The sequence below is a fragment of the Phoca vitulina genome, unplaced genomic scaffold, assembly GCF_004348235.1.
Source record: "Phoca vitulina isolate PV1807 unplaced genomic scaffold, GSC_HSeal_1.0 scaffold36, whole genome shotgun sequence".
Taxonomy (NCBI): domain Eukaryota; kingdom Metazoa; phylum Chordata; class Mammalia; order Carnivora; family Phocidae; genus Phoca; species Phoca vitulina.
This window is the reverse complement of record NW_022589739.1, coordinates 14,125,472-14,143,929: the sequence shown is the minus strand read 5'-3', so window position 1 is coordinate 14,143,929 and position 18,458 is coordinate 14,125,472. Positions and strand designations below refer to the sequence as shown.

The 18,458-nt window shown below is 47.9% G+C and overlaps 1 protein-coding gene and 1 pseudogene across 1 annotated transcript; both read left to right on the top strand.

Moving 5' to 3' along the window:
• The first annotated feature begins 1,457 nt into the window (after positions 1-1,457).
• On the top strand, positions 1,458-3,695 carry LOC116646283 (annotated as a pseudogene).
• A 2,185-nt stretch (positions 3,696-5,880) lies between these two features.
• Positions 5,881-17,714, top strand: UCP2 (uncoupling protein 2). The gene is made up of 8 exons (XM_032426885.1): positions 5,881-8,231; positions 9,184-9,340; positions 11,653-11,876; positions 12,048-12,258; positions 13,084-13,278; positions 13,373-13,474; positions 13,802-13,982; positions 14,371-17,714. Exons 3-8 carry the CDS (start codon positions 11,751-11,753, stop codon positions 14,483-14,485), a joined length of 930 nt encoding a protein of 309 aa, XP_032282776.1. The 5' UTR covers positions 5,881-8,231; positions 9,184-9,340; positions 11,653-11,750; the 3' UTR covers positions 14,486-17,714.
• The last annotated feature ends 744 nt before the right edge of the window (positions 17,715-18,458 follow it).

The following is an 18,458-nucleotide window of genomic DNA, read 5'->3' as shown; positions in this document are numbered from 1 at the left end:
AGGGATGATGAAAGGAGCTGGCCAGGAAGATCTGAGGAAGTGTTCCAGGATAAGGAAACAAGCAGCTCACAGGCCCTATGGGAATGAGCTTGGCATGTTCAGAGAACAGAAAAAAGGCTGTGTGAGGCTGGCATAAAGTGAATGAGATGAATGTGAGATCATTCCTTTATTCATTCATCAAATATGTAAGAGTTGTTCCAGAGGCTGAGAAGTCAGAGGACAGCCAATTGTTTGGAAAGTGTGGCAGAGAAAGAGAGGGAAAAAAGCCACTGCAGAAGGGGTAGGAAAGTCTTGAGGGTTCCTTTCCATTTACACACACACACACAAACACAGAGTAGTAGAAAGACTGAAGATAAGGGAAACAGATTGCAGAAACAAGATCCTGGAGAAAACAGAAGTGGACAGAATAATGGTGTAAGGTAGTAGGGATCACTCTGGAATGGATATGGAAAAGCTAGAAATAAAACAGCCATAAAGGCAAACATTTTGAAATGGAGAGAAACAAAATGAAAGCATTCTCCAATTTTCCCATTGAAATTTCAGGAATGGTCACATAGGAAAGTCGGTTAGGGCCTAGAGAGTTATGTATAAAAAAAGATCTTAAAAGCTCTTTCTTTCTCCCTTAAAATATAATTTAATGAAGAAACTGGGTCTTTGATGCACTCCTGACACTGTTCTCTGTTGTCTGCCGTGCTGAGCTGTCTGGAGCCCTCACCATGGGGAATTCCAAAGTGTAAGGCACCAGGCCTCTAGTGGGCTCCCCCCTACTGTCCCAGGGCCCTCACACCATAAACATGGAGCTCCACATAAGGTACATCACCCACAGAGCAAGCTGCTAGCCAATATGTGACAGGGTCTTTAAAATTCACAGAGAAGGGGCGCCTGGGTGGCTCAGTCGTTAAGCGTCTGCCTTTGGCTCAGGTCATCATCCCAGGGTCCTGGGATCGAGCCCCACATCGGGTTCCCTGCTTTGAGGGAAGCCTGCTTCTCCCTCTCCCACTCTCCCTGCTTGTGTTCCCTCTCTCACTGTGTCTCTCTCTGTCAAATAATTAAATAAAATCTTTAAAAAATAAAAAATAAAAATAAATCAAATTCACAGAGAAAATATGCAAAGCAGGTTGTCCTCTACATATCCACCATCAGTTACGATACAGAAATATAACATAAACATGTCAAGAAAGATGAATGCAACGGGGCACCTGGGTGGCTCAGTCGTTAAGCGTCTGCCTTCAGCTCAGGTCATGATCCCAGGGTCTTGGGATCGAGCCCCGCATCGGGCTCCTTGCTCCGCAGGAAGCCTGCTTCTCCCTCTCCTACTCCCCCTGCTTGTGTTCCCTCTCTCGCTGTGTCTCTCTCTGTCAAATAATAAAATCTTTTTAAAAAAAATAAAAATAAAAAAATAAAAAAGAAAGATAAATGCAAATACTTTGAGAAGCTATTATACTCTAGATTGTTCCATGCTGTACCTTTACCACTTACTGGATATTGTGGGCCTGAGGATAATACCATTTTTGCCTCATGCTGAGATTACAGAGGACATTTTGAAAAATGAGAAGAGTTCTGCTTCAATCTGTCCAATTTTACTAGAGCTGACTGTCTATGTTTCTTGGTATTAAAAGACAGTAGTACATTGATATTATGAATTAGTATAGATCATAAAATTTTTTCTTTTTGAAATTTGGAGGAATGATCACATCTTTTACCAATAAAGCAGCAGAAAATCCCACAGATCACAAAAATGACATAAAGATATGCATTTTGCCTGAGAAATATACTATAGTTAAGATCATTGATTCAGGTCCTCAACTCTCTGGATCACTAGATTATATTGTGGTACATCATTTATATAATAAAAGATTTATTTATTTGAATGTATCAATCTCTAATGACAGTTTCATTCTCTTGAAGGTTCTGTGATGAATTGAGTGCGAGATGACTAGGTGATTACTTTGAAACTATATTTCTTTCAATAGATAAGCATAATAATGTTGCTGAGCTTGCAAATGTCCTTGAGATAATAGTTATCATTGGTTAAGAATGATGTTTCCATGTATTGCTGATTGGGCTTTGCGCATGAGAAGAGACAAGTAATAAATCTGGATCAGCTTCATTATCATGGTGGAATGTACCCTCTGTAAACAAATTTAAAAGTAGTTTACACCCACAAAAAATATTCTTATCATGGCATGGTGAAGAAAGTAGGAGTCCTGAACAAGAAGCTTTGTCAGCTCTGATACTGATACTAGATCCACCTGACACAGCTTGTGTAAGCAGTTTGGGTCTGTCTACAGGATACACAAAGATAATGCTTTCCTATTTGACTCAACCTTTACCTTTCTAATGATGGGAAATCTTTCACCAAAAGTTGGCACTCTCACAGGAGTCTCTGGACAGCTTCCTTACAGAATTAGAAAAGATTCAAAACCTTTTTCAAAAATTTAGGAAGGAGAAGTATGGACTACAAAGATATTTTGATCAGGCACTTAGGGAAACACAACACTGTCTCTGCATCATAATAACAACCCAATTGTGGTTTTCTTCTGAATCTCTTACACTGTAAAAGACTTCCTGATTTGAACCCTACGACTTGCAGCAGACTCCTAAACAAAAATTACAAATTGCCTGTTTCCATGGCTCCTCTCACTAATAGATCCAGCCCATTGGCAGTAGTACCTGCTCGGCATTTTAGACCCTTATCCAGAAGTAACCACCCAGAAGTCAAATCCCCATTTTTATTACTGTCCAAAAGTATAAGACTTCAAAAACGGTCAGATATATTTCATGGTCATTATCAAGCATTAATAATGTCTTGGAGTCATAAACCTGAAGTAATTCCTACTTCACACATGCTCACGATATTGAACGATGGGATGGGAGAAATTTTTCCCATTTGATAAAACAACTACAAGGAGAGTCACGGATCATGTCAATACGGGTGTTCATAAAGCATAGCAAATATTCAGGAATAAAATGGGCTTGCAGGGATTTCTGTGGTTATGTCACCATGTTGTACAATTCTAAACAACCTACAAACAGAAAACTTGATGTTTCTGAGAAGAAAGGAGAACCTGATTTAACTTCCGGCTCAGAGCAAATGAAAGTACAGAATCATTTGAAATAGTCACTGAGGAAGCAACTATAGATTCCACAACAAAACAGAACTCTGATGTTGCCACAACAGAAGCCGACTGGTTTCCCTTTGAGCTGTGCTTTGAAATTCCTGTTTAGCTCTGAATTAAATGAGAATGTTTATAGGAAAACGGCTACACACAACCTTTGCAGAGAAGAAAGCCTTTAAAAACTCCCTTCAGAACAAACAACTCCATTCTGTTCAGAGAAAACTCGGTCTACATGTCCTTAATGTTTCATTCATTCTAGGAAAGAGCTGGATATTCAACCTGAAGCCAGTTTTTCAAGTTTGCTTTACCATCTTACGCTGGTATGGAAGTCCAGCTTCCTGCAAATAATGCAGTATTTCGAGACACGGAATCTTATCAATCTAATCAGAACGGAATAGAAGGTCACCCTCCTCACTCCTCTCTGCTAATCTTCACTTGCAGTAATTTGATAACAACATTTGTTATTCACACTTGGTGTTTTTTCCTTTCTTAAAGTTAGCTTTATAGGGCCAGTCACTAAAAAGCATCCTGCTGGGGTAGTAGAACTTACTACGTTGTTTTTTGTTGTTGTTGTTTTTGTTTTTTAAGATTTTATTTATTTGACAGAGAGAGACACAGCGAGAGAGGGAACACAAGCAGGGGGAGTGGGAGAGGGAGAAGCAGGCTTCCTGCGGAGCAGGGAGCCCGATGCGGGGCTCGATCCCAGGATCCTGGGATCATGACCTGAGCCGAAGGCAGACGCTTAACAACTGAGCCATCCAGGCGCCCCTAGAACTTACTACTTTGTGTTGTGGTATAGTTTGGGAAACATTTAATATTGTTTGGAATCTTGAGGATTATAGCACATCCTAATGCAACAAAGAGCTGCTTTTTTTTTTTTAATATTTTATTTATTTGACAGAGATTGAGAGCACGAGCTGGGGAGCGGCAGGCAGAGGGGGAGGGAGAAACAGGCTCCCCACTGAGAACCCAGTGTGGGAATCATGACCTGAGCCAAAGGCAGACGCTTAACCAACTGAGCCACCCAGGCGCCCACAAACAGCTGCTTAAAAAAAAAAATTGAGGTGGCACCTGGGTGGCTCAGTCGGTTGAGCGTCCAACTCTTGATTTTGGCTCAGGTGGTGGGATGACACCCCCCTCCCCACCTGTCGGTCTCCCCACTCAGTGGGGAGTTTGCTTCTCTCTCTCTCTCTCTCTCCCCCCTCTTCCTGCCCCTACCTGGGCTTGAGCACGCTCTCTCTCTCTCTAAAATAAATAAATCTTTTTTTTTTTTTAATTGACCCCTAGGGTCTTTTTTCTTTTTTTTTTTAAACAAAGACTTCTTAGCAATCAACACTATTTTTTATCTTGAGTTGATCTGCATTTCATTTTATAAATCTAAGGATAAACTTTATAGGCTTTATGATGGCTTTTAACCTTTATAAGCCGTCACTATGAATATTGTAATGGTGATTTTATGTGTTAGTTTATCAAACATAAATCTTGTTTAATTTTATATTTTGTTACCTATGCTTTTGGGGATAATGGGAAGAGATTTAACTCTTCCTATGAAAATACTTCTTGGTATTTAGAGTTGAAAGAGTATAAAACAATAAACATGCAGTATTGAGAAATTTTTGATGAGGCATTAAGAATTCCTGTGGATATCTATAAATTACGTACATCAATTGAACCTTGTTGAAGGTATACAAATCAGCATAGTTATGTATAATTTAACCTTGTTTTTTAAGGTCTTAACTCAGACTATAAAGATTCACTGACATCTCATGAGAAGTTTTGGAAAAAAAAATTTTTTAACCCATTTAGGATTCATTAAAACTGCAACAAGCAGCCCTTGAAAGGATGTTAACATGGTCTGATTTGCATTTCGTTTGTTTGATTTTTTTCCTTTTTTTTTTTGGTATCAGCTTTTTTGAAACATAATTAACATACTAAACAATTCATCCATTTAAAGAGAAAGTCAACAATTTTTAGTACAGAGTGGTGCAACCATCACCACAACAAATTTTAGAATATTTTCATCATCCCAAAACAACCAGCCCCTCGTTTACCTGTCATGCCCAATACCCTCCATCTTTCCCAGCCCTACTTTCTGCCTCTGTAGAGTTGCCTATTCGGACATTTCATATAAATGGAGCATATCATATGTGGTCTTTTGTGTCTGGCTTCCTTCACTTAGCATACTCTTTTCAAGGTTCATCTATGTTGTAGCACGTATCAGTACTTCATGCCTTTTTATTGCTGACTAAAGATACATCTTTTAACTTTTTTAAGATGCATCTTTTAACTCTTAACAGTGTTTTTCTAATTCAACATTAAAAATATAGGGTTTGGGGTGTCTGGGTGGCTCAGTCAGTTAGGTGTCTGGCTTCAGCTTGGGTCATGATCTCAGGGTCCTGGGATGGAGCCCCACATTGGGCTCCCTGCATCCAGCTCCCTGCTCGGTGGGGAGCCTGCTTCTCCCTCTCCTTCTGCCCTACCCCTGCCCACCGCCCCCCCCACCCCCTTCTGCTTGTTCTCTCTCTCGTGCTCGCTCTCTCAAATAAATAAAATCTTTTTAAAAATAAAAATAAAAAATAAAATCTTTCAAAAAATGCAATCAGATAATTTCGTGTTTGTGGGGGGTAGTTAACACAGCCAACCTCTACTCAATATTTTAAAATTAGTAGAGACATTTGAAATGTCTAATATTTAATATTTTCTCATGTTGGTTTTTATTACCTGATGTTTTCAGTTTTCTATGACAGTCTTGTGTCTTTCATTTTCAGTGTTTCAAATATTTTGTATTTAAAATTTTTACGTTCCAAAACTGTAAATACAGTGGATTGTTTTCTGGTATGATTATCAACATTATAAACTTTGTCAATTTAATTATTGGCACATATATTTACAACTAAACTGGGGTATGTATATATACATATTCAATGAAATAGATGTGAAACAAGTTTTTTAAATGCACTTACCTGTATCCATACATTCTCTAATCTGTCTACAGGACCTCTAATGACTTGGACAAGAGGCTTGCTAAAAATCCAGAGGTACAGTGTCTGTAGCATTGCTCCAATCTGCTTGGCTCCATCCAAAATTAAAGAACATTTAGGGGTTTTGTTGATTATTTTGTTTTGTTTTGTTTTCAAACTCCTGTGTTAGAGAGAATTTGTTTTAACAGGATTTCTTCTTAAGGGATCCCTGCTGGGTCCTGGGAATCTCTGCTTCCCTTTTTAAATGTTCACACATCATCCTTTTAACAGCCCTTGAATTTTGCCAGGGATGATTAAACATTTCATGGGTATACAGTCTTTGGAATCCAAATTCTTCCCTGTTTTGGCAATCAGGGTGACACTTTCATCTTCAGGCCATTAGTTCCATCCTGTTCTTTCTGTCTCCTTAAGTTCAGTGGTTTCACCACCAGTCACAGAGCATCCTGGGAATCATTTCATCATGGCAAGAGACAGAAACCTGTGCAAAAGCTGACCCAGCTAGTGGATGGGAGACTCCACAGTGCCAGAAAAAAAATTCTCTGGCTTGACTTCTCTGTTTCCACTTTTTTCTGCTTCTGTCAGGACCATGTGCTCCGTGTTTTTCTTTCCTGCTATAATTATCCAGGCCCATTCCAATTATTCTCAGCTGACAATTTCTGCTTGTGGACAATTCAGAAAACAAACACATGGCACCTGATAAACCAGGGTTTAAGTCACGGCTCACCACTTCCTAGCTGTGTGACATGAGGCAGGTGATTTAACCTCTTTGGGACTGTTTCCTCATCTGTAAAATTGAGGTTATTATCAGCCTCACACGATTATGCCAAGTATTCACACTGAAAGTGAATGTGGTAATTGCAGTCGCCAAATGTTGGTCTCATCCGATCCTCCCATTACGCTTTCCCAGGCATTTTCAACAGCAGCCCAAACAGCACGCACTGAGCCTCTACTGTACGTAGGCCCTTAGAGTGTTGTGATACTAAAAATATAGGAAATAGCTTCCTGCTCTGGAGAAGTTTACAATCTAGTCAGGGAGACCGCGTCCACAACCTGGATTAATCCCTTAAAACAGTCCTGGGAGGCTGAAAGATGAAAACAGTATTCTAAAGGGACAGAGAGGCCAAGGGCGAAGAAGAGTCCTATCTCCTTCTACTCCCCGAACGTCACATTTGTCCCAGCCGCAGGACCCAATTACTGGTTTTTTAAGTGTCTGTCACCCCGAGAAGACCGCCAGCCCCCTGAGGGCGACCCAGGTTCAGCTCATCTAAGTCACTTTCTCATCCCGGGGCTGGGCGCGCAGCAGGCCCGGGCCCTGTTCGGCCTTCTTACTCGCCGCACGCCCGCCCGCGCACTCGGCTGCAAATGGGGGCGGGAGCGTCATGCTCGGTGCCCCCGTCCCGCCCAGGTCGGAAGTCCCCTGGGTCCCCTGGGAGAGGCGGGTGTGGGCGGGAGACGACGGGAAGCCCAGCGTTGCCTCACGGCCGTTAGCGATTACCCGCCACCTGCCGCTGCAGCCCGGATTGGCTCCTCCCGCGGGCTCCTTCCGCGGCTTTAACCAATCGCCAGCAGTCGGGAGGCCCCGCCCCTCGAGAGCGGCCGGAGGCAGGTGTTCTGTTTTCCTGGTCCGGGGTCGCGGACTGGGCCGGTGAAGGGAGGGAGCGCTCCAGCCGAGCCTCTGGGGGCGCTGTCAGAAAGAGCCCTGGCGAGGTGCCGGAGGAGCGGAGGCTTGTGTGACCCTGGGCAGGCTCTGCTTCTTTCCAGGCGTCAGCCTTGCCATTCTCACCAGGAGGCTGGCGGAGCGAGGGGGTGACCCTGCGGGGGAACGAACGGGTAGATGCGGGAATCAGCCCGCACGGAGATGGGAGTGGAGGAAGGCGCGCAGGGAGCCCTAGGCGTGACTGCCCTTGCGGAAAGGCGGTGGCTAGAGGGTCGCCTCACCCCACGGAGCGCGCAGGCCCCGCCCCGCCGCGCAGGCCCCGCCTCCCGAGACCTAAACCGCGCCACAGGCCAGGCGGACCCCATTGCAAGCTCACCAGCAGCGCTCTCGGATCGTGTACCGTCTGCTCTCACTCCACGCGCTCTCCGCCCGCAGACAGAGCCGCCGGCACTCTCGTGTTCTCCCTGCAGCCCGGTGAGCCCGGGTCCTGCCCGCTGCAGCCCTGCGCCCGCTAAACCTGCGGCAAGCCCGCTACCCCGGCAGCGCGGACCCGCGCCCTTCCCTCTCTTTAATTTCCCTCTTCTCCCAGCCAATCTTGTATTTTTCCTCTCTGTCCTTTTTTTCTTTATCTCTCTTCCTTCACTCTTTTTCCCTCTCCCTTTTGTTCTTTACCTTTCACGTTCAGTTGGCTGTTTTGTTCTTTACCTCTCCCCTCGGCCTGGATGCCCAGCCCCGCCTTGGGTGAGGGCCTTCGGCGCGTCCATGACGATCTGAATGACCTTCCCCTCCGGAGGAAAAGAGCTTTTGAGCAGGGCCGGCTCCCAGTCCCTCTAGCCTCCTCACAGCCCGCGCCTGGGGCCTAGTCGACTCTCAGAGAGTCTCTGACTTAACATGACCTCCTTACACCACTCCCATTCACCAGAGTCTGCTGTGTTGGGGGATGCTTCTCCAAAGTACAGAGTGCCATTAAAGCAAAAACCTGGAAGGGAGTCAATGTGTGATACTAAGAGAGCAGACTGAGGAGGGAGGACTCCTGGGTTCATTTCCCCCCTCCAGTGTGTGCACTTAATTAGTCCCCAGCCGTCCTGGGTGAAATGGACCCTGTTCCTTACTCCTCCCCACCTCCCCGCTTAAGGACTGTGTGGGTTGGCCCTTTCCTTGCTGGAGTGTGATCCTTTAAGGCAGATTTCCCTTTCTAAACTATCCTCTTGGGGCGCCTGGGTGGCTCATTCGGTTGAGCCTTGGACTGTTGACTTCCGCTCCGGTCAGGATTTGGGGGTCGTGGGACTGGTATTGGGCTCTGCTCAGCAGGGAGTCGGCTTGAGATTTTCTCCCTCTGCCCCTACCCCCACTCACATGCTGTCTTTCTCTCTCTAAATAAATAAATGAAATCTTAATAAACTCTCCTCTTTGCCCTCATCCACAGGACACATAGTATGACTATTAGGTGTTTCATCTCCCAGCCACTTTCTATGGAAAACCAAGGGGTTCGGGCCATGATAGCCACTGGCAGCTTTGAAGAATGGGATGCCTTTAGAGAAGCTTGATCTTGGAGGCCTCAGCGTGAGACCGTACAAAGCTGGGTAAGAGTCCAGTCTGAGGGAGGGGTCTCCTGCCTACAGCAGCGCTTTGGCCTGGGGGGTGGGGGTCAGTAGGATATTAGCAAAAATAACTACCACCACCCCCAGTAAAGTTGCTCTTCAGAGCTCACAAAGCACTTTCATATATCTCTGGTCTCATTCTCTCCTTTAAGCTGACCTTGACAAGCCAGGGATGGTGGTCCCCATATTTACAAAGGAAGAAATTGAAGCCTGGATGGGACAGTGATTAGCCGTTGGCCCTCCTGGAAGTCAGCAGCAGAGCTAAGACAAACTCTTTCTCGGCTTGAGTATTACTTACTCTTCTTAGTAGGGTGTTTAGCACAGGTGACCATTGCACCCATACTCACACCTCTGAAAGACCTGGGCAAACCCAAAGCAACATTTGAAATGGCAGCTGAGCCTCTGTGCATGTGTTTTTGAGATGGACAGGGGCTGGGTCTTGTTCTTCTCTGGCCTTCACAACACTGCAGCCTCGCTCAGGGTCAGGACACAATTGACTCATTTGTCATGTCTCTGATGCCCAGAGAAGGGACACTGTTTGCCTGACCCTTCTCAGAACTGTCAAATTGGCAAGAGAGAACTTGGGTGTTAGACTTCCTTGCAAAAGCCCTGCCTGTGCAGGGGCCGAGAAAACAGTGGGAGAGAAATGTTCTGGACGCCAGCACAAAGACACTGCATGAGCTTTGGAGCCTGTACACGTGGCTCTAAGTTCCCTCATCTGTAACGTGGAAGGCAGCCGCCTCACAGGGCTGCTCTGAAGAGCGAGCTAACAGAGTGCTCCAGGCAGTGGGGTGGGGAAGGTATGGAACACGTCCTGGGGGGTAGTCAGGTCAGGCAGGGGAGCTGGGGTGCCTGAAGCACCTTCATCAACCCGTTCTGTCTTCTGACTACCAATCTTCACTGAGCCTCATATGGCCACGCTCCAGGGAAACTCAAATAAGACCAGGCCTGGCCTGTAGGAGCTCTGGGTGCAACTGAGTGGTGAGTAGCCTCTGGATTTCACTGTTTGCCCCCGCTACCTGGAGTGAGAAGCGCAGGAGGAAGCAGCTGTTTGTTTCCATGGGTCTTTGTGTGCTCAACCGACTCCAACCACATCCTCCCTCTGCTGGCCAGCATTTTCCTCATGGCCCCAGTGACGGGCAGCCAATCAGGCAGGGCTCAGAGCAGCTGCTGCTGAAGTCAGAGAAGTGAGCTCAGCGAAGAGAGAAGCAGGTCACCCTCCCCCACTGGGGCGCTGGGCTCACTTCCTCCCCAGGCTGCGGAGTCAGCAGAGAAGGGTGTTGTTCCAACTCTGAGAACAAAATGGAGCTTTTGGTTTCCTGTGTCAACTCTTCATAGCTCTGACCTGCACCTCCCCAGGCTTGCCCCTCCTGTGGTAAAGATGTGGATCCCCTGTGTTGAAGGGGAGGAAACTGGCCAGAGAAGGAGACGGTTTTGTCTGGGAGAGAGAGTCGAGTGCCTGTGCACCTGCTCTCAGCCCTGAGATTTGCCCAGGATCCTTCAAGGCCCAGCTGCATATTACCTTTTCTGATCACCCACTCGTCCTTACCTCTCTCCTGATGCGAGTTAGTTGTTCCCTCCACATTTTGAGAGTTTGTCCTGCAAGCCCCAAATGCAGCTTGAATTACCTGCCTCTCCCTGTGCCAGACAGTAAGGCCCCTCTAGGGTGATCTTGTCTCCTGCATCTCAGTAAACCAACACCCAGCAAAGCAGTCTTGAAAGAATGACTCTAGAGAACCCCAGTTGTGCAGGCTGGGGAAGAGAATTAGACTAATGGTCTGGGAAAGGATTGAGCTGGTCTTGCCCCTTCCTTTTTTTCTAGACTTAGGCAATTTCAGACCCGTAGGAACCTCTCCTGCTTCAGAAATCCAGGGCATAAGCCTGTGGGGGGCGTGTGCCTGTCGGGTCTTTGTCTGACCGAAACCTTTTCCCCACTTCTGCCTGTCCTCCAGATCTGCAGAAGCAGGAATGTGGGCATTGCCAGCGAACTCTCTGCACCCAGCAGACAAAAGGCTGGGTCACTGCCTGTTTGTGAGGCAGCACTAAGATAGCCCTGAGCCAGACTCTCCCTGTAGTGAAGAGGGGGCGCTTCACAAAATGTGTTCTCCTCAAGCAGGAATTGATTCTCCAGCCCCTGTTTGAGTACCTCCAGAGCTCGCTCCTATTTTCCCTCATGAGGTTGCTCTGGTTCTTGCTTAGGGAGGTGGTACTGTCAGGGAAGGTAGGGGCGGGGTGGTGAGCAGGGAAAGACTGGGCATACTGCTGCTAATGGGATTTCTCTTTCCTTGGCTTAGATTCCGGCAGAGTTCTCTATCTTGTCTTGTTGCTGACTGAAGGTGTCCCCTTCTCCAATCCTTCTTCATCTCCTGGGAGGTAGCGGGATATCAGCATTATGGTTGGGTTCAAGGCTACAGATGTACCCCCTACTGCCGCTGTGAAGTTCCTGGGGGCAGGCACAGCTGCCTGCATTGCAGATCTCATCACCTTTCCTTTGGACACCGCTAAAGTCCGGCTGCAGGTGAGGGGATGAAGCCTGGGGTTCCTGATGTTGTCTAGTCTGTTCTGCCCCAAGACAGACTCCTTAAGGGCCAGGGAAGTGTTTAGAACAGTAAAGTTTGGAGCATAAGGATGGCAGGAGGTGGGGAGGGCAACCTGCCTATCCATCTAACCACCCATCTTGACCTTGCAGATTCAAGGAGAAAGGCATGGGCCAGTGCGGGCCGCGACCAGCGCCCAGTACCGTGGCGTGCTGGGCACCATCCTGACCATGGTGCGCACCGAGGGCCCTCGTAGCCTCTACAGTGGGCTGGTCGCCGGCCTGCAGCGCCAGATGAGCTTTGCCTCTGTCCGCATCGGCCTCTACGACTCTGTCAAGCAGTTCTACACCAAGGGTTCTGAGCGTGAGTGTGGAACTGGGCCATAGGCCCCTTGGCCTTTTCTTCTTCGTGATGATGGATCCCATCAAATCATCCTTGATTGATGATTTGCTGCATAGCTCCTTGAGGCTCCAAGATCCCTAGGCTGATCAGAGGAACTGAGAACTGGAAGGGACCTTGATTCTCTTAATGATTCTTGAACACCTGGGCTGTGCTAAGCTCTGTGCAGGGCATCATCCCAGGACGGTCCTCACAACCACTTTGAGAGTAGATGGTATCATCTACAGATGAAGAGACTGAGTCTTGCTGGGTGGAAAGGACTTGGCCAAGGACACACAATGGGAAGCCAGAAAAACACGCCCAAGACTTTCACCTCCAAGGCCACTCTTCCATTTCATCTCCTCAGCATGCCTTGCCCACCCTCCATTTTACACATGTGGAAACTGAGAACCCAGATCAAAAGGTTGACTTTTCCCAAGATTACAGGGCAGGGAGAAATATATCTGGCATGAGATCCCAAATCTTATGGGTCCCAGGCCTTGAGAAGGCCACTTCTCTCTGAGCCTTGGTTTTCACATTTGTCAAATGGAAAGGATTGTGATTTCTCAGGGCATTTGCCCTCTTGAGCTAAGTCTCATTTTGTCCTACTCCTTGCTATGACCTATGCCTAATAAGTAGTAGACATCCACAGTGTTGTTTTCTTTGATGCAAGGAGTTTTTCGAGCAAAAGCTTGTCTGGATCCTATTCCCGAAAGGCAAGAGATTACAGTGATGAGGTGGTTTTGGTGAGGAGAGGTGGAAAATGAACACAACCCCAGCCGGGCACTGACCCCCCTGGTTCTCCCACAGAGGCCGGCATTGGGAGCCGCCTCCTGGCAGGCAGCACCACAGGTGCCTTGGCTGTGGCTGTGGCCCAGCCCACAGATGTGGTAAAGGTCCGGTTCCAGGCGCAGGCCCGGGCTGGAAGAGGCCGGAGATACCAAAGCACTGTTGATGCCTACAAGACCATCGCCCGAGAGGAAGGGTTCCGAGGACTCTGGAAAGGTGTGTTTCCGTGTATCGGGTGTTTCTTCTTCCCGTCCTCATCCTCCTCCCCCACTTTTCTCTGGTCTCACATCGGTACCCTTTCCTTCTGTAGGGACCTCTCCCAATGTTGCTCGTAATGCCATTGTCAACTGTGCTGAGCTGGTGACCTACGATCTCATCAAGGACGCCCTCCTGAAGGCCAACCTCATGACAGGTGAGTTAGGGTAAATGGTGCTGGGTCTCGCCCTTCCTGCAATCTAGGATCAGATGTGGGAGTGTGGTTGCCTGATGATCACATCTTTTCATCCTACTTCCCCTCTGCTTGTGGAATGAGTTTAGATTTACCATATAGAAGCTAGCTGGGATGAAGCTCCCACTTTGCACACTGAGGCACTAAGGCAACATGACTCAGGTCATCAGAAGTCCCAGCTGGAGTCTCTCTCTCTAAAATCGTCAGACCGCAAGCTACTTTAATAATCTCTTTCCTTCTGGAATGATGGGGTGAGGAGTCCTGACTGCCTCTCCTGCTCCTCCTTGGCAGATGACCTTCCTTGCCACTTCACTTCCGCCTTCGGGGCCGGCTTCTGCACCACCGTCATTGCCTCCCCTGTCGATGTGGTCAAGACGAGATACATGAACTCTGCCCTGGGCCAGTACAGCAGCGCTGGCCACTGTGCCCTCACCATGCTCCAGAAGGAGGGTCCCCGAGCCTTCTACAAAGGGTGAGCCTTTGATCCATCCCACCCAATTCCAAGCCTCCTGGCTACCCATACCTACATACAGTGGGAGGGAACCACCTGGAACTGAGTAGCAACCAGCTGTCAAGCTATTCTGATCCTGATCCTGGTATTTCACCAGCATTTTCTCATGCTCTTAACTACTTCCAGAGTTGTCATCCTACATTATGAGTATTAAAATGAAGACTCCTGGGGGATTTTTGCTCACGGCCACACAGCTGTGGGGCTGTGTTCCCTGGGCCCTCCCAACCTCCTTTGGGACAGAGCCCACTGGGTTGGATTGGATACCATGGCCCAGTGGGGTAAGCGGGAGATAGAGTGCCCTCAGGAATCCCCAGATTGCCGTCTGTGACCTGTGTTTTCTCTCTTCTAGGTTCATGCCCTCCTTTCTCCGTTTGGGGTCCTGGAACGTGGTGATGTTTGTCACCTATGAGCAGCTCAAGCGGGCCCTTACGGCGGCCTGCACCTCCCGGGAGGCTCCCTTTTGAGCGTCTCCTGCTGCTGTCCCCACCACCTCTGGCTTTGGCTTCGGCTCAGCTCCAGCCAGGCCCTGCTTCCCTTCCCTCTGTCCTCACCCCTTTCTTCCACTCCCTTTCCCACCACCTCCCTTCCCTCTCCCCACATTCTCACCCCTCTTCCCTACCTCATCTCCCCATTGCCTCTCAGTCCCAGTAGAGTTGACCCCAGTTGACACTGTAAGAGGCCTGGCACCAGCCAGGATCCCAAGCCTTCAGTCCCTTGAAAAGTTAAGCCCAGCTCTTTGTTCTGCCCCCAAGCCCAGCCCAGCTAGCATGTCACCCATAAAACAGGTTCAACCTTGGTGTCTCCTCCCTCTCTCATAGCTCTTACCAGAGGTCTTGGTCCAGTGGGCCCTTTTGGCACCTGACTTAGAAAGGAAGGTATGACCCACCTTTTGCTTCCAGCATCCAATCTGGGGCCCATGGAGGTCATCTTGTCCATTTCTCTTTCCAGACCAGGCCCAGGGCTTGGATGGCAAGTGAAGGAGCAGCCGGGAGTCACAGTAGTGGCTTCACTTTCACCAGGTCACATGAGCTTTCACTCACCTGCCTGGTACTCCAGCACCTGCCTTTCTAAACCTTCCAGCTGGCCTCTATCTGCAAAATGAGTGTGTTCCTGTCTGCCCCATATCTCTTGTGCTTCTTGGAAGATTTAGAGGAACTTGGAATCTTAGATGCTATGAACTTAGTTTATTCCATTTTAAAAATGGGAAACCTCCCCAAAGTCCCAGACTAGTGAGGGAAAGTCAGGCTGCTTCTCATCCTCCACAGTCACACCCTTGGGGTAGTATTCCTGCACTGGATGGGACAGGCTGCAAGGCGAACATGAGGCCTCAACCTGAGGATACTTTTTTTTTCCTCCCTGAGGATACTTTCATTTGGAGTCTCACCCTGTCCCTGGGCTAGAGATCCCAAGGAGGCCGTGCCAAGCCAGGGCTTAGGCTGCACAGGGTGTCAACCCTCCCGTCCCTGTTCCTACCACCTGTCCTCGGAGGAAAGCAGATTCTACATCTGTTTCAAGGGGCTGGGGATTTGGTGAAGTCCCAGGATCCTGAGGCATCTCACACAGAGGCAGGCCCATTTTATAGCTGTTGGAAGAAGCTGAAGGCTGAGACAGGTCATGCAAGCAAGAACATACAGGAAGTCAGCAACTGAACTAGGACTAGGACTCAGACTCCTCCCTCCCCCTGTGGACTCTTCACCCAGAGACCAGTGCTGGAGTCCTTTGGAAAGTGTTGGGCACCTGTGGAGCCAAGCTCAAACTTGACTTCCCTCTTCCAGCTGCCTAAAGCAGCTAACACTACTGCTCCTTCCCTGTTGGTCAGAGCTGGAGGCTCAGCCCTTCGGTGCTTTGGCAAGGGGTCCAGGATATTAGACAGGTTCCTGGGGAAGGAAAGAGGGCCTGGGATTCCTCACCTTACTTCCTAGCATCTGACAAATTGAGCTGGGGTCTCATAGTCCCTGAGAGGGACAGGGTTGGGTGCCATGAGCTGAGCGAAAGTGAAGGTGGTAGGCAGCAGAGCGGGGCTTTTGTCTGCTGGGCTGCAGGAAATCAGCATAAATGGAAGACTGACCCTCCTGCACCTTAATTCTCACATTAGTCCTGTGAAGCAGGCTACTCACTGTTTTGCACCAGAGGAAACGGTCAATTTGTTGCCCTAAGCATGTCTGTCAGCTGATCATTCACCAGTCTTGTGTCCCAGATACTAGGATGGACACAAGGCCACCAGATTCCATCATGGCTCTGGGCATGATCCTGGGACAGTGAGGAGCTGGGGGAGGTGGCAGAAACCACCGGACAGTGTATCAGTAGGCCTCAGTAATTTAGTAACCGGTCCTCACAGCCTATAAAATGAATATATGACAAGCCCTGCTTTGCCTGCCAGATGAGGTAGCACTGAAGATCACTGAGGTAATAGAAATCTCATAAAGGTCTTTCATCCGGCCTAAGACCACGTTTCCTTCAGAGCCTCGCCATGAGGAAGAGGCTACAGGCAGGCTTTCCTGCTGGCCCAGAGGAGACCTGGGGTCCTGGAGTTTCACAATACCAGCCCCACGCTCCCTCACCCACTTGCTTGCTCTCAGCACAGGGCAGCTACCACCACTACTCCACCTAGGCCATGCCTCAGGGCAGAGTCCGCTTCACTCATCTGGTTTCCACAAGGCCTGCAAGATCGGGATTGTAATCTTTGCTATAAGAAACAGGCTCAGAGGCGAAGTGATTTGCCCAAGGGCACATGCCTGAGGTGTATCTGACTCCAAGGCCCACATTCCTTAAGGACTGCAGAGGTGCTTTCAAGAACCCTGGTCCAGATTCCACATCTCAAGGTCGGCTCCTGATGCGTTCTCCCTGATGGTTTTTAAATGGCTGACTTGGTGCTACTGAGTCCCCATTTAAGAAAAAACCTTAAGCTTAAGAGTGCTTTGAATGGGGGAATCCAATATGGACAATATGGTGGCCTTTTCTGGTACCTCTGAAGTCCATTACCATGGCCACCTACTCTCAGAAGCTTGGACCTATCCGAGCTCAAACCCAGACTCAAAAGACAGAAGAGTTGCATGCCACACTGTTGCTGACTGATGGAAGGCAGGTTGGGGAGGTAGGTGTGGTCTGCACGGACCCAACTTGGCCTGGAGGCCATATTAGCAGCAATCCTGGAACCGCGATACCTAAGCAGTGAGTTCACTAAGCACATTCACACCAATGGCCCAATCCTCACAAGCAGCCTGTCGGGGGGGTACGACATCCAGGAAGTCCATAGCAGGGCCAGGAGTAGAACCCAGTTCGCCTGCCTCCCACACCATCCTGCCTAGAGGCAGCCCAGGACCCACAGCATAGATGAGAATTGAGGCTGGTGAGGAAGAAACCCAAGCCGTCTCCAGCGCTGTGTCCTTTGTGCTGCCTCTAAGCAGGATGAGTCTGGGAGTGGCCTTCAAGTCTCTGATGACATCTTTGCCCTGTGTAACCTTGATAACTGTTTTCTTCTCTGTGCTTCCTGTCTACAATATGACCACATCACACTCTAGAGACTGCCCCTGCTAAAGATTTTATGTCATGAGAAATCAGAGCAGAATGGGGACCCACGGAGGCCACACAGCTCTGCCCCACTCTATCAAGGTGAGAGCACACAGGCTCTGAACCCTCAGGGACCTGGTCATACAAAACCAGGACAAGGAGACAGTATTGACTGCCAGGGACCTAATCTGTATGGACATAAGTAAGATGTTGGAACTAGAGTTCAGAATAATGATTATATAAAGACACTAGCTGGGCTAGAAAAAAAAGCGTAGAAGACACTAAACCCAGAAGGAGAAGAGAATCAATAAAGTTTAGAGCCAAAATCAATGAAATAGAAACCAAAAGAATAGTAGAACAGATTAACAAAACTAGGAGCTCTTTGAAAGAATAAGATTGATAAAGCCCTGGCCAGACTTATCAAAAAGAAAAGAGAAAGGACCCAAATAAAGTCATGAATGAAAGAGGAGAGATCACAATGAACACGGAAGAAATACAAACAATTATAAGACCATAGTATGAGCAAGTATATGTCAACAAATTAAACAATCTAGAAGAAATGGAGGCATTCTTAGAGATGTATAAACTACCAAAACTGAACCAGGAGGAAATAGAAAACCTGAACAGACCCATAACCAGCAAGGAAATTGATGCAGTCATCAAAAAATCACCCCACAAACAAAAGTCTAGGGCCAGATGGCTTCCCAGGGGAATTCTACCAAACATTTAAAGAAGAATTAATACCTATCCTTTGAAGCTGTTTCAAAGAATAGAAATGGAAGGAAAACTTCCAAACTTTCTATGAGGCCAGCATTACCTTGATCCCAAAACCAGACAAAGACCCCACCAAAAAAGGAGAATTACAGACCAATATCCCTGATGAACATGGATGCAAAAGTTCTCACCAAAATACTAGCCAATAGGATT

What these genes read in the sequence shown, in the direction of transcription:
- UCP2 (XM_032426885.1), top strand. Translation starts at nt 11,751, where the DNA reads ATGGTTGGGTTCAAGGCTACAGATGTACCCCCTACTGCCGCTGTGAAG. An exon ending in CCGCTAAAGTCCGGCTGCAG is followed by an intron (nt 11,877 to 12,047) that starts GTGAGGGGATGA and finishes TTGACCTTGCAG; the next exon opens with ATTCAAGGAGAAAGGCATGG. An exon ending in GAAGGCCAACCTCATGACAG is followed by an intron (nt 13,475 to 13,801) that starts GTGAGTTAGGGT and finishes CCTCCTTGGCAG; the next exon opens with ATGACCTTCCTTGCCACTTC.